Source organism: Tauraco erythrolophus, chromosome 11 (assembly GCF_009769465.1).
Source record: "Tauraco erythrolophus isolate bTauEry1 chromosome 11, bTauEry1.pri, whole genome shotgun sequence".
Lineage (NCBI taxonomy): Eukaryota > Metazoa > Chordata > Aves > Musophagiformes > Musophagidae > Tauraco > Tauraco erythrolophus.
The window spans coordinates 10,256,888-10,270,784 of NC_141475.1; the positions used below are offsets into that span (position 1 = coordinate 10,256,888).

At 48.9% G+C, this 13,897-nt stretch overlaps 1 protein-coding gene across 1 annotated transcript; it reads right to left on the reverse strand.

The window, feature by feature from the left end:
- Positions 1–4,062: 4,062 nt before the first annotated feature.
- On the reverse strand, positions 4,063–7,280 carry FAM124B (family with sequence similarity 124 member B). Its single transcript, XM_009979252.2, has 2 exons — positions 6,552–7,280; positions 4,063–4,695 (listed from the first exon to the last, which is right to left on the reverse strand). The coding sequence occupies exons 1-2, from the start codon at positions 7,278–7,280 to the stop codon at positions 4,063–4,065; spliced, it is 1,362 nt and encodes a 453-aa protein (XP_009977554.2).
- Between the last annotated feature and the right edge of the window lie 6,617 nt (positions 7,281–13,897).

The window sequence follows — 13,897 nt, forward strand, 5'->3', positions numbered from 1 at the left end:
AGAAGGAGAGGGGGAAAAGAGGAAAAAGAAAAAAGGCAATCCGGCAAACTGAAAAGCCCTAGAGGTGGGGAGACAGGGCACCCAGCCGTATTGGAGCGATATGGCAGAGAGGCAATAGAGGAATATTTACATTACCTCTGCAGCCGTGTACAGATTAACGGAGGGACCTACCATCCAGCGACTGCACCCTTCCCAGGCAATTTACGGCAATGGAGACCTGATGCCGGGGCTGTGGGTAGGTGCCAGGAGCACACCATGGCACAGTCCATCAAGGGGCTGTAGCTGCCGCACTCTTCTTTAGCTGGGGGGACCACACCTGTTTTGTGCCCCCAACTTCTGATACACGCAACATTTTCTCCTCTATGATGCTGCTGTGAAGCTTTGTCTCCCTGGGCTTCAGCACAGAGCCCAGCACCAATGCGGATGAAGACTATCCTGCCTGAGCTGAAAGAAGAAAACCTCCCATCCCAGCCCCACCAGCGTAAACCCGGGAAGCTCGGCTGTGCTTGCTGGACTACCTCAGCATTTACCAAGGCATTGACGAAAGCTCAATTTGGCCCAAAACTCGGGCAAAAGGAGGGCATTCAGCATTTGCTTCCACGAAAGAACTGAGCTTGCCAATTTCTCTTTAATGCGGACGCCAAGACCACAGCGTCACTGCTGGCTCCAGAGGCCACGCACCATGGCCGAGGTTGCCTGGGTGCCCGCCTGTGCCTTGGCAGGGTGTCAGGCCTGAGGAGTGGGGGAGCACTCCCAGCCTTCGTGCCCGTATCCAGGTGGCGGGGAGCACTCCCACTCCTCCCCACCAACCCATCCCTCAGAAACACTGCTTCGCTTGCTTCAGAGGAGACACCGTTTCTGTAGCCAGGGGCTAAAACAACGAAAGCAGCAGCAGCCACCTCTGCAGGGCTGGGTTATGGCCACTCCAGGGCGAGCTCTCCTGCTTCACCCGACTCAGGTTGCCAGCAGTTCCCGCTCTCAGCACACACCCTGCTTCTGCTCTGCTTTGTCACCGCAAGAGCGGATCTCCCCCCTCATCACACAAACTGCGACCAGCCCAGGAGAAAACCGTTTCCCTTTGGGCTAGGACTGTTCACCACCACCCCTCCTGTGCGCAGCCATGGCAGCATCTCTGCTCCCTCCTAGCAGCAGGGTCACCCACCGCATGGCTTATGGGAGTCCAGGGCTGTGCTCATGCTCCCGGTGTGACACCAGCTGATAAACACGAGGGTGCCTACCCCCCTCACAAATGCAAACATCTCAGAAAATTAAAATCTTGTTCCTCAGGTGGAGGTCCATCAGAGGACTCAGCAGCTCAGCATCCATCGCTCTGATGCTCACAGACTAGTCAGAACCATTTCCACTGGAATAAACCATGTCTATCAAGCGTGACACAAATAGATGGTAAAAACTCCTTCATTTTCCCTCCATTCACGATTGCAACACCGTCATACCACCGAGTGTAACTTTCCAAAACTCCCTCTTCAGTTTTCTACCGAGACTCTTTCCCCCACGTGCTTTGCTGGGACCTGCGTGCAGGGCAGGAGTTGGGCAAGGGAGAAGCCCCTGGCTCAGCCCACTGCCAGCCCCACATGACTCACACGTCCGCCCATTCCCAAGAGGCTACCAGGTCTAGTGCTTACCTGCGGGCTGCTCATGTGTTGCTTGAGGTACAGAGCTTCAGCAGACCCTGTCAACCCGTGGTCTCTTACTAGTCTGTTGGTTTTTTTTTTCTAAATAATGAAAGAAATGGCACAGTATGCAAGGAAGAAACATAAAATGAAATTTGCAGAGATATGAACAGTCTACAGAAAATGTAAAACTTCACTTGCCACTGCTGAATCCATCCAGAGAGAAACGGCACCCTCTGACCCTACAGCTGCCTGTGTAATACAGCATTTATGCTAGGTGTATCCTGCACTTAAAATATGTGGATTTTATGTACTCACTATTAGAAGTGTATTTTCAGAGCAGTTTTCCTTTTACTTGAATTCCTTCTCTTCTGTGATCTGTTGCAGGCAGGTGAACATCACGTATCATTTTCTTCTCTTTTTTTGTCTTAAATGATGTAGCATTTTCCCCATGCTGGCTACTGACCTACCTTCATTTTGTTAGGTAAAATGGGAGTACGCTGGAGTCACACTAACTTTTGCATGAGTAGAGAAAAGGGGATGAAATCTCTCTTTAAAGCCATTTGTCCCAGGAATTCCACTTCTGTCTCAGTCCTGGGTTCATGACTATTGGGTCCATGCCCACTGCCAGGGCTGTTACCCCACACCTCCTCATCCCTCCCAGCCCACCCTCGCACAGTCCGCAGGGAACCCGGAGAGCCAGCCCACCCGCAGGCTCCGCTCTGCTGCTTTCCTAATTGACCAAACATTTTCTCCAGCTCTGAAAAGCACCGGCTAAGTTTCTATCACGCTAGGTAAGATTAAATAATCACCCTCATGGATGTAAAATTTCACAGTGTGATTTATTAAAAAAGTCCAAAATTTTATGGAGCTTATGAAAACAGGGGGGAAGTTTGTAAGCACGCGGTGCAGTAAGTGTCCTGTTTAGCCTTCTGAGGGTTGGGGTCCCTGAATTGGAGGGTACGTGAGCATCGCTTCCAGGGCAACACCAGCTGCGAGCCAACAGACGGCCCCGTTCCCACCCACACCTCCTTGGACCATCTTGGCTGCATCTTCAAACCTTCCCGAACAGCTGGGTGCTCCTGAAGCCTGAGCTAGCACCCAGCAGCGGTTCCGGTCGCAGCAGCAAAGGGCTGCCCTCGACCCTTCCCATGCAACGCAGCTGCGGAGCGCAGTGCGAGCTGCCTTTGGCTGGCACACATACAAGCACCCAACACCTGTGAAGTTGTGCAGAACCTCCAGCCCCAGCCCCTGGGAGGGCTCTGCTGCTGCCCATCACCCTCTGCCTCTCCTGGGCCATAAGAAGCCATCACCTGTCAAACTTGAGTTACCAACTAAAAGGCAGCAATAAGAAGGCACTGTCCAAACAGTGTAAACAGCTTTTGTGTAAAGTGGAGTTCAGGCGTATTTAAGGAATAAATACCTCTGTTTCTGCTGCTTGGAAGGTAAATATGATCAGATTTGGCTTTTCTTTTCCTAATTTCATTCCTCTGTCATGCCCTTCCCATCTCTTTCCCTTTGAGATTTACTTAATGCTACTTGAGAAAAGAAAGCTGCTGAGCAAGATGAGAGTTATTTCAGCATCTCTTGCTGAAATGTTACTTCATTTCTCCTGCCCTTTTTACTCTTTAGCATTTCCCTCCAAGACTCTTAACTCCTCTTGTCTTCTGCTAATTAAAACCCAATTAGGATTGCCTGCTGATAACTGCACATTGGTCTAACAAATGTTAGACCAAATGTAACCAGCTGGGTTACATTTGCTGGGTTTATTTTGTTCAGTGTCATACAAATAAGCAAAACCAGGTCTTACTGGAGCAGAAACAGTTCAAACTATTCTCTGTAAGCATTTGCTTTTTGCATTTCCCGTGCTAATTTGGGGACAAGATCTCTTCGGATTTTTTTTCTTCAAAAATATTTTAAAAGAACATTTTTATGTTTCACATCTTGCATAAAATTGGCAACATCAATAGCTTTTAAATACCAACAATGGGAGAAGTAAGAAGGAACACACAGGGAAATTGGCATAGTCAACGTGACCATGCCACTACCTAGTGCCGATACATCCCGGTGAGGGACGGGTGAGCCCCCACAGCTGGGGGCATCCTGCTGCTCGGAAGATTAGGCAAGTTGCACTTTGTAACCTGATCTGAACTAGTCACTGACTATTGTTTTTAACATCTTAAAACAGCTCTAAGAGTCATATGGTTTATTGCTATTTATTGCACAATAATCCTCCAATCTACTCTGCATTTGAAAAAAAAAAGAACCTTCTGTAAATAGAGAGTTATTTTTTGTGCTTTGCCCTCAGCCTCCTTAGTATCGCTCCATGGAAAGTAAGCATCGGTGGCTGCAGCACAAGGAGGCACAATACACATGAAAGCGCTCTGCTGTCATTGGAAACGATGAGCCCATCCAACACATTTGTTTTCAGTCATATAAAGAACTCCTCCTCCTCCTCCTCCGCTTGGCTCGCAGGGCTGGCCTGGGGTGTTCGCGAGTGGAAGCCCGGAGCTCCTGGCTTTGCTCCTTTATTCCATTTGGCCGCAGCGAACGACAGCTGAGTCCTGTGGTGGGAGGACACAGTGGTGCCAGCCCCACCCGTGGGCGCTGGTGGCTGGAGGAGGCCGCTCTGCAGGTCCCTGCAGAGGCAGGTCAGCAGGCAGCGGCCACTCGCGGGATTGGCCACGGCGAGCCCAGTGTCGACATTGGTCTCTGCTGTCAGCCGACGGTCACGGCTCTCCTCGAGGGAAGCCTGCAGCTTGGTGGCAGTCTGTCTGCAGAGGGAGGTGGCATCCCACCACGACGGGGCTGCTGGGGCACTGTGAGAAGAGCAGAAGTGTCTGTGGAGGTCACCTCCAGCTTGTTCAGGAGTAAGGGCTTCACTTGGGTAGGGTTTTGTTTTACCCTTTGTGGTTCTGACCTCCTGGGTTCTCCACCCAGCATTACTCCGCTTCACAGGGAGAGAGGCTATGACAGAGTCCTGCAGGATTTGTTCATTGCCTGCATTATTGTGCTGATGGGAAAGTTCAACATTTGTTCCATGGGGCTTAGAGCTGTCTTGAACCTGTTGAAGAAAATTGGAGAGAACTCCATTAACACATCATGCTAGCTTGACCAAGTGATGACACTGTCAACCAGTCTCGCCGTGCTGAGATCACCTGCTGTGGGAATCCGTCTGAGCCTCACTAGAGAACAGCAGAGGAGTCTGATCAGCCTGAGCGATGGCAGATGAAACTTAGTGTAGATAACATGAAGCACAAATCCAGGCTGAGCAGAGAATGAATTGAGAGCAGCCCTGAGGAAAAGGACTTGGGAGTGCTGGTGGATAAGAAGCTCAACATGAGCCGGCAATGTGCGCTGGCAGCCCAGAAAGCCAATCGTGTCCTGGGCTGCATCCAAAGAAGCATGGCCAGCAGGTCGAGGGAGGTGATTCTGCCCCTCTACTCTGGGCATACTGGAATACTGCATTCAGCTCTGGGGTCCCCAACATAAGAACATGAAGCTGCTGGAGCGGATCCAGAGAAGGGCCACAAAGATGATCCAAGGGCTGCAGCACCTCTCCTATGAAGACAGGCTGAGAGAGTTGGGGTTGTTCAGCCTGGAGAAGAGAAGGCTCCAGGGAGACCTTCTAGCAGCTTTCCAGTACTTAAAGGGAGCCTACAAGAAAGAGGGACTTTTTACAAGGACATGTAGTGATAGGACAAGGGGCAATGGCTTTAAACTGAAAGGGGGTAGATTTAGATTAGATACAAGGAAGAAATTCTTCACTCTGAGGGTGGTGAGGCTGTAGAACAGGTTGCCCAGAGAAGCTGTGGATGCCCCATCCCTGAAGGTGTTCAAGGCCAGGTTGGATGGGGCTTTGGGCAACCTGATCTAGCGGAAGGTGTCCCTGCCTGTGGCAGGGGGTTTCGAACTAGATGATATTTAAGGTCCCTTCCAACCCAAACCATTCTATGATTCTATGCCCATGGAGAAAAATCAATCCCAGCCTCTCACACAAAATGCTGAGTTGTGAGTTGACTGTAATCCGGGATCTGATTTCTGTGACGGAGAGCACCATGTTAGCACCAGTTCAGTGCCTGACAGCAGTCTAGGAAGGAAATGAAATCTTAGGAATTGTTCCAAACAAAATGGAGAACATTGTTGTGCACAGTGCAGCTCTGATCCCAAAGCTTAATTAACTTTATTTGTAACGAATGAGCTCTGGAAGGAAAAAGAAAAAACACAGGATGTGCCAATTATTTAAATATCCAAATTACAAGAAAAAATAATAAGAAGTGGAAATGGAAAGAAAACACACGGAGCTCAACTGCCTTCCTGCTCACGCGTGTAACTCCCACTAAGTATCACCTCAGCACAGTCTTTTTTGTTATTTTTTGTGTGTTCATTTACATCCAACCTCTGGACCGCACACTTGAGCAGAAAAGGCAGATTTCCTGTGACACACTGCTTTAGCATTTTTGCCCAACTGCAACTCACTCAAGATCTCACAAAATCTACTGCAGGTGATGTTGTAGAAACCCTATTCTCACAATACATCTGGCTTGGGATGTAAAAATCTGCTTTCTAAAACATTTATAACGCAATGACTTGTCAGAAAAAGAACAGGCTGCTACGATCATTTGATTCAGGCAGGGAAGGGAAGATGTTAAACCAGCCCACTCAAAAAAGCATTAATATGCTCAATTTCAGACAAGCAGCAATGATGCTAATTTAACAATATAAAAACACTCCAAAGATCTGTTCTTATGTTTATCAACAGCATCACAGCACTGGCAGATACTTATTATTGCATCCACTAACGCAAAAGAAAACACAAACAAGTGAAATCTCACTTTCCATTTCGAACCAGTCCTGCTTTCCTTGGAAAAAAATGAATAATAATAAACCTCCTCCTCTCAGAGGACCACAGACACATACCTGAAGCAGAATTGTATTTCCATCGTAGTCGCACGTTTGCCACCTGGTGTTGCTGATAGGAACGCAGGGGTTGGGCAGGAGCGGCACCAGCCGCCCCATTCCTCGCACCTGGAACTGCAGGGCCGACGCCTCCTTCGGCTCAGCCCCCACCCCGACTGGCAGCTGCTTCAAGCAGAGCTGCACGGTCACCTGCTGCGTCTCGTACAGCACAAAGACACTCAAGTTGTTCTTCTGCATCACCGCTTCTTTCTGTAGGATCATCGCGTAGAGTCTCACCGCATCCTCGTAGTTATCGAAGCCGCAGTAGAGGGTGACGCGCAGGATTTCGGGGCCGCAGTGCACTCGTCTGACGCCCCACACAGGCATCTGGTCATCCAGGCTGTAGAAGTCCTGGTGAGCTGGGGCACAGGGGTGGCTGTGCCCATTAGCAATCTGGGCACAGTGGTAGCGCCAGGGCGGACGCTGGAATTGCTCGTAGACCTGGAACATCCGTTCTTCTCCCAAGTCCTCATGTAGAAAAAGGAGCACAGATATTCCAGGAAAGTTGCAGCTTCTCTTACGGTATCTCTCATAGTATTTCAGTGGAGTAACTCGCTCAGACACCAGGAAGAGGTGAATGTCTGGGCAGATCCACTCCAAAAGACGATCCAGAGTTTGCTGCAGAAGCGACGAGTGTCCCGAATTGGAGAGAAGATGCACAGTCATCAGAGGGTCTGCTCCATCACCCATCGCAAAGGCTCCTGACGAGAAACAGAAATAGCCAAATCGGTGCCTTCCCTTCCCTCTCCTTCTCCGGGAGCCTCAGTAACCCCAGGGGTGCACTCTAAGACTTGGACAGAACAAATTCAGTCTTCTACAGGCTGAGCACCGAAACACAAACCAGTGACCCTCTGAGACAAGGTGATACTGTAAGTACACCTGCCCGTCAGCAGCGCAGGTGGACACTCCGGATCTGGCCGAGCCCCAGCCCTGCGCATCCCGGTGCCATCGCTGCCTTTTGCAAAGGCAACACGGCGCTCACATTTGGAAACCTCAGCCTATTTCCTTGCAGTCAGCAGGCTGGCCGTAGTCTGTGGCAAAAAAAACTTGTGCTCTTTGCGAGTCACGCCCTTCTGGGGCAATACAGATAAGCTATTCTTTAAAAACAAGGAAGGAAAACAGACTAACAAAAGAAAAAAACGCCTGTGTGAACATAACAGATAACAATAAGGGCAGATATGAATCAGATACAGGAAAGAGGAGCTTTGGGAAAGAACCTCAATGCCTAGTTACGCATTTCACAACACAGGTAACTCGCTGCCTAGCTGGAAACCAGGCCTGGGTTATTATATATCACCCATAAAAGCTGGACACCAGGCTTCCCCCTTTCAGTGCCCTCTTTGCCTCTTTTTCCACCTCCTCTTTTTTATTTTTTTTTTAATGTTGAGATACCTCTGTAATCAGCACCCTTTAGCAAACTCTAAGTTTTTTCCCTTGCTCCTTGGGCTTACATGTTGGTACTTAATTTAGCTTATTGTGTAGACTACAATAGGAATGCTGAAAATACACCTCTTTCCAGGCCTCTCCTAGTGTCTAGATAATAAATCACACTGTCCCTTCATCTCCTGATTTTGCCAACCCAGGAGCAATTTGTACAAGCTGTGTCAACCCTCATTTTCTCTACAGAGATGCCCCCACCACAGCCAGTATTTAAATCAAAACTGGGGCCTCCAACAATGTATCCAGCTCCATCTAATAAAGAGCGACACATCTCTTTCTGCTGACATACCCATTCCCCTCTCAAACAGCCAGGCACACAAAGCACTGGGTCACTCTGCAGAAACCCCAGTGTTAATAAGAAGCTTTTATTCAAAACTCTGAACTATTTTTTTTCTTTTTTTTAATACAGCCCTAGCTTTATATTCAGCTGAGCAAAACCTCCAAGGTCTAAAGGTACAAGTAGCGGTGCCTTAGTTTCCTTTATGTAGATCACTCTCACTGACAGAAATACACATTCACGCATTGAAACTGCATGGACAAAGGGCAACAAAAAGGCTGGCTAGAAAATGAGGGAAAAAATTAATTTACACTGATAGAGACAAATCCACCCGCAGTACTTCTGAGGAGGTAACAACTGTTGGGAGGGAGTCAAAAAGCCCCAGCCTTCAGACAATAGCAGGAAGAGAGTGAAGAGAAGAGTGCGAGTGCTCAAAACATTACAACGCTCTAGACGAGCTCTGAACAGCACAATTTTACTAAAATATGGAAAAGGAAATGATTCATCAACTCTTTGCTACAGGGCAGGGGCAGTCATCTGTCTTCCTGCATGTGAGGAAAAGGGGAATTTTTGCCTGTATGAGAAAATACTGAATCTAAGAACCGGGGCTCGGTTTGTAGCTGGACACACAAGCTGGATTTCAGGGTCCCTGCTGCAGTAGGAGGCGATGCTGCTGGGCACGGCAGAGATGCCCAGTACGGCCATGGTGGCAGCACGCCAGAGCCAGGCACCAGCCCAACGGTACGGCCCCAGCATCAGCCAAACGAACTGGCATTGGTGATAGTCGAAGCGGGTAAATATGAACGAACACAAACAGGGTGGCAGGGGAAGTAGTTGTCACCCTGTGTGCGCAGTGGTGGAACTGTGGGCTGGTGACAGCCTGGCAATGCTGCCAGGGCTGGGCAGGCAGCTGGATGAAAGCTGCAGCTTTGCAGCCACACGAAGCAGAGGTGGTACTGGGGAAGGAAACAGAAAACATTGTACAACAACCATACACATCCACAGCGCATTGGCATCTTGAGTACAGCGTGCTGATCCAGCTGCCCTTTATTAAAACGAGTGCGGAGAGTTAAGGAAAAAGGAGGAAGACAAGAATAATAAAAGGAAAGAAGCTGCTTCCATGAGAGGAGCGAGGAGACAGGGACCTTCAGCCTGGAGAGGGAACTGTGGCAGGATATGCTATAGTGCTATGGGGTTAGGAATGGCACCAGGGAAGTAAAAGGGCAGTCACAGGGTAAAGTACTCTCCAAAAAAGCAGCAGGGCTATCAACTGCAATAGCAACACCCATTTCCAAACAAGGAAACACTTCTCCACATGCGTGTGTCGAAGTCGGCCACAAGGCAATGTGATACCAGGAGTTTTCTGGGATTCAGAAGGTGACTGAGCACACACACACGCACACAGGATTCACCTGACTGCTGGGGCTGGGTGACGAGCCCAGGGACACGCCACACCACCTCTGAGAACACACAGCAACGTGCGTTTGCTCAATGGCAAGGTGCTGGCTCCACCGTGCCCTCCCCTCCCACGGGTAGGCTCACCCCATTGCACCCCCTCCCCAGCTGATCACCCCTTCTGGTGGCTCCTGCGACCTCGTCCCGGTCCCTGCCCTCTGTTCCCTCTCTCCCGCAGAGCGGATGACCTTGTCGCCCCTCCATCAACACGCTGCCCGTTTTCACAAGCGCTGACTCGGACCCATCGATCGCCACAGGCACACCCAGCTCTCAGCCCCCGACACCACTCCCATCCCATCAGCCCGGCTGTTTCAAATCCCGTGGGAGCAGCAGCATTGTAGTGAAGATGATAAAGTACCGGTAGCGTGAACTCTCCCAAAGCAGCTGCACAGAATAAGGGCTGGTGAGGCAGGGGGAGCAGGGGTTAGGAAACGATGCAGACACCAAACCTCCCTCTAGCTCCCACTGTGGCTAGCGGGAAACAAACTGGTTTCCAGGTGGGCAAGTGACTCCCACAGAGCCTGCCAAAGGGGACCAGCGTCTCTCCTGAGCAGGGACAGCATCTGATGCAGCTGCCATCCATTTCAAGCATCAGCAGGTTTTACAACAGCCAAGAACCTGAGCCTACACATGAGAAGGGCCAAGCCCTGAACCCTGCCACCATGCTGTGTGCCCTCTGAGCAGCGTGCTTGCTGGGCTGGGACGTGGAAGCAGCATCACCCGTGAGCACTATCTGATCAAGCTGCCTGGAGAACAGCTTTTGGCCTGGTTCTCGAACCGTAAGCTCCCCAGCAGCTCCAGGCCTGGGGTACCCACGACTCCTGCCACAAGGAGCATGAGATGAGCTGCACGCCAGCCTTGTCCAACCCCTCCTTTGGAGGGAGCCCCACCGCCCTGGACAAGCACTGCCCAGTGGCAGAACACTCTCCTCCTCTTCTGCTGTGACACCTAGATGTCCACGGGTAAGGACGCTAACTCAGGCTCCCCAATCTCAGACAAGGCTACTCCCAAGCCCTTGCTTTGTCTCCGGTGCATTTCACCCTTAAACCTTGGGGTAGAGCCAGGATGCCGTGATCCTCACTGCTGCAGCCTGGCAAGATTAGACGTCCTCAGCCACTGCTTTCCTCAGAAGCACCGAGAAGGCCTCGGGTGGGAAAGGGATGACTGCTAGCAGAACAAAGCACTGGCTTCTGCTGGGTCTTGTAAGAAAAGGAAAGTGCTGGTTTCACTCCGATCCCCGAATACAAGGAGCCCTTGGCTTCCTCTCAGCCTCTCCTTCCCCCAGCTTTCCGGCTGGCTGCCAAATGGAAAAGCACATTATTCACAGTGACCTATTGAACACGCCAAGAAAGATTTTTTGTAAGAGATTAGAAAACTAGCAGTTCAATCTTATGTGAAAAGCCACTCTGCTGAAAGGAGGGGGAAAAAAATAATTCTGATAAGATACTCAAAAAAATACATTGGAGTCCTATTCCCACATGATAGTGACTGACCCACAGCAGAACATTCAGCAGAGTGCGGTGGTCGGCCAGCGCTGTGCCAGAGCAGGCCCAGTATGAGTATTCGTATCTACCATCAATATGTACACTGGTAAGCCCTGCAGAAAATAAAGTCCAAATGCAAACAACTAAAACCACTGTGTGAAGCCTCAGAGAACACTGTCTGCTCCATGTTCAAAATTTGACGGTGGAAAGGCACAGCAAAATAATTGAAAATTCCTCTTCATAATGAATTCTTAAGACATGCCTAGTCCTCTGCAGTGCTCAGAGCCCTTTGCTCCAGCTGACATCAACAAGACTGATGATGCAGCACGGGATTTAACAAGTTCATAGTAGCATCTGTAACGAAATTACTTTGTAAGGATTTAGGCTTTGTATACTAGCACACAACTAACTTCAGAGAGACTGGGTGTGAATTACCTAAGCATCTCAGGAGCAGGCCTCATTAAATCCATGCAATGTCTCAGGCTTACTAACTTTTAGAAGACTTTTTTTTGTTTGTTTTATGCCTATCTCAAGCTTTTCCTATAACAAGGACAAAAATTACTAAAATAACCTGCTAGATGACAACAATTATCTACAGCATATACAGTACTGAGACAAAGATCAGGATTAAGTTCTCACTTGAATACAATAAACTTTTCAAAGGTTTGTCTCTTGCTCCAAACCTTGTGACTCCAATTCATCATCACTTTGAGGAGAGGAAAACCCCAACAATCAAAAAGAGGAAAAAATCATCTAACTCGTTGCATTTATTTAAGTAGAATTCTCTCCCAAATGGTGGTTGTTTCTCCTTTTTAGCCAGCTAACAAAGACTAGGAATCCAGCAGAGATACAGAAAACAGAGCTCGACACACACAGCAAGTCAGGATCCAAGCACATACACACACTAAAAAAAGAGAAAGGGAGGAAAAAAAAAAATACAGTTAGAAAGAGAAGAGGGATGGGGAAGCTCTCCGCAGGCTGCAGCCCGCCTTACCTCGCAGAGCTGCTGGGAGGGCTGACCCTCAGCTGCCGCAGCTCCGACCTGGCACAGCACTGGCGCAGGGCTGCAACTCCTCCCATGGACTGGACCCAGTGACCTGAGACTCCTGCCGTAAGGAATCCCATGCTAGATGTGCAGACAAGACAGAGTTTCAAGACTCATGGGAGATAAAATGCAAACTTACACGAGAGGTTCCTCTGGACACAGCCACAGCAGCTGGGGGAACGGGCATCCTTGCGGCACCAAGGCACCTTGCGGCACCGTCAGAGGAACAACTAGGATCAGACTGAAAACCACGACCCACGAAACATAATGAGCTAATAGGCTACATCAGAAATTAGTATTAGAGAACTAAGTTGAGTCAACGCTACACAGAGCCAAAACCTAGCACGGACCCCAGATGGTATCTTTGGGAGTCCTCTGCCCACATCCCCGCATCAACCCCGCTCCCACCCAGGTCAGCATAGGACGAGGCAAGAGTCAGCTTGCCTACGTGTGAACTGAAGAGCCCAGCTTCAGGGACTCATTTCCGAAAGATTTAATCTAGCCATTTTTATATAAATTACACTTCAATTAAAAATCTTCCAGAAAAAGTAAACCGGCACATCTAAAACAAAACTTGCAGGGCACAGTGAAGTGTTTATTTAATCAGCTTATGTTTAGCATTGTTGAAGACAACTCAAGGCAAAATTCTTGGAAGGCCAGAGCAGATGCCAAGAGAAACTGCACCCTACCGAGTGCTAATAAGAGCGAGTCACCAGGAGATGGTGAGCTCACCCAGGAGTCCAAGCTCCAGCTTGAGGAGCAACTCAGACCTACACAGTGTGAAGGCTTCTAATCACTGCCTTTCCTGAGGACAACCCTCCTGAGATACAGCATAATACACCCCAAATTCTAATTTAAAAACAGTCTTGGTCTAATTTAAAAACAGTCTTGGTTTGGATCCCACATTACGTTGGAATTGCAGATTTGCATAATTAAGTTGATAACAAGCGCTGTGACAGACAAGCTGCAGGAGATTATTAGCCCCGATTTTAACAGAATTTCAAAAGAAGCAATATCCAAACATTGAACAATGGGTATTAGCAGAAGTGGCTCGCAAGGCGTGAGAAACTCGGGCGTTACTGGGATTTGGCACATGCCCTAGCGAATTTCACAGAGAAGCAGCAGCATATGAACTCAAATGCCACAGTGAGGCACTATCAGGCTCTAACGCAGCTTCACTTTGAGGACTTTAGGACTTCTCTTCCCATGTAAATACAATTACTAGCTCCTTATAACAACAACTAATGCTGTGTCTTTCCACATACAGGATAAATACAACGTGATCACAACTGAAGCTCCAGATACTGACTCAATAAGAATAAAATCAAGAATAAAAAAAAGAGGGCAAAAAGCCTCACCAGACTAAAAATGATCCTAACAGCTCAGCTAGAGAGAAGGCATAATTGTCCCTGGGTAATAAGACCACATCTGCACTGGGGTTTCAGAGCACAATTGTTACTGCAGCTAAAGTGCAGAAGATGCCAAAGAAGCTAAAGATGCTTGAAGTGCAGCAGCACAGTGATTTGAGAAACTGTAGCATATGTCCTACCCTTTGGAATACTACTGTTACTCTCTTCTGTCTATTATCACCAATTCCTAGCTAAAA

Excerpts from the sequence above, each read along its gene's own strand:
- FAM124B (XM_009979252.2), bottom strand. The coding sequence starts at position 7,280 with ATGGGTGATGGAGCAGACCCTCTGATGACTGTGCATCTTCTCTCCAAT. Across the intron at positions 4,696-6,551 it reads GAAATACAATTCTGCTTCAG|GTTCAAGACAGCTCTAAGCC; the intron begins GTATGTGTCTGT and ends TTTCTTCAACAG.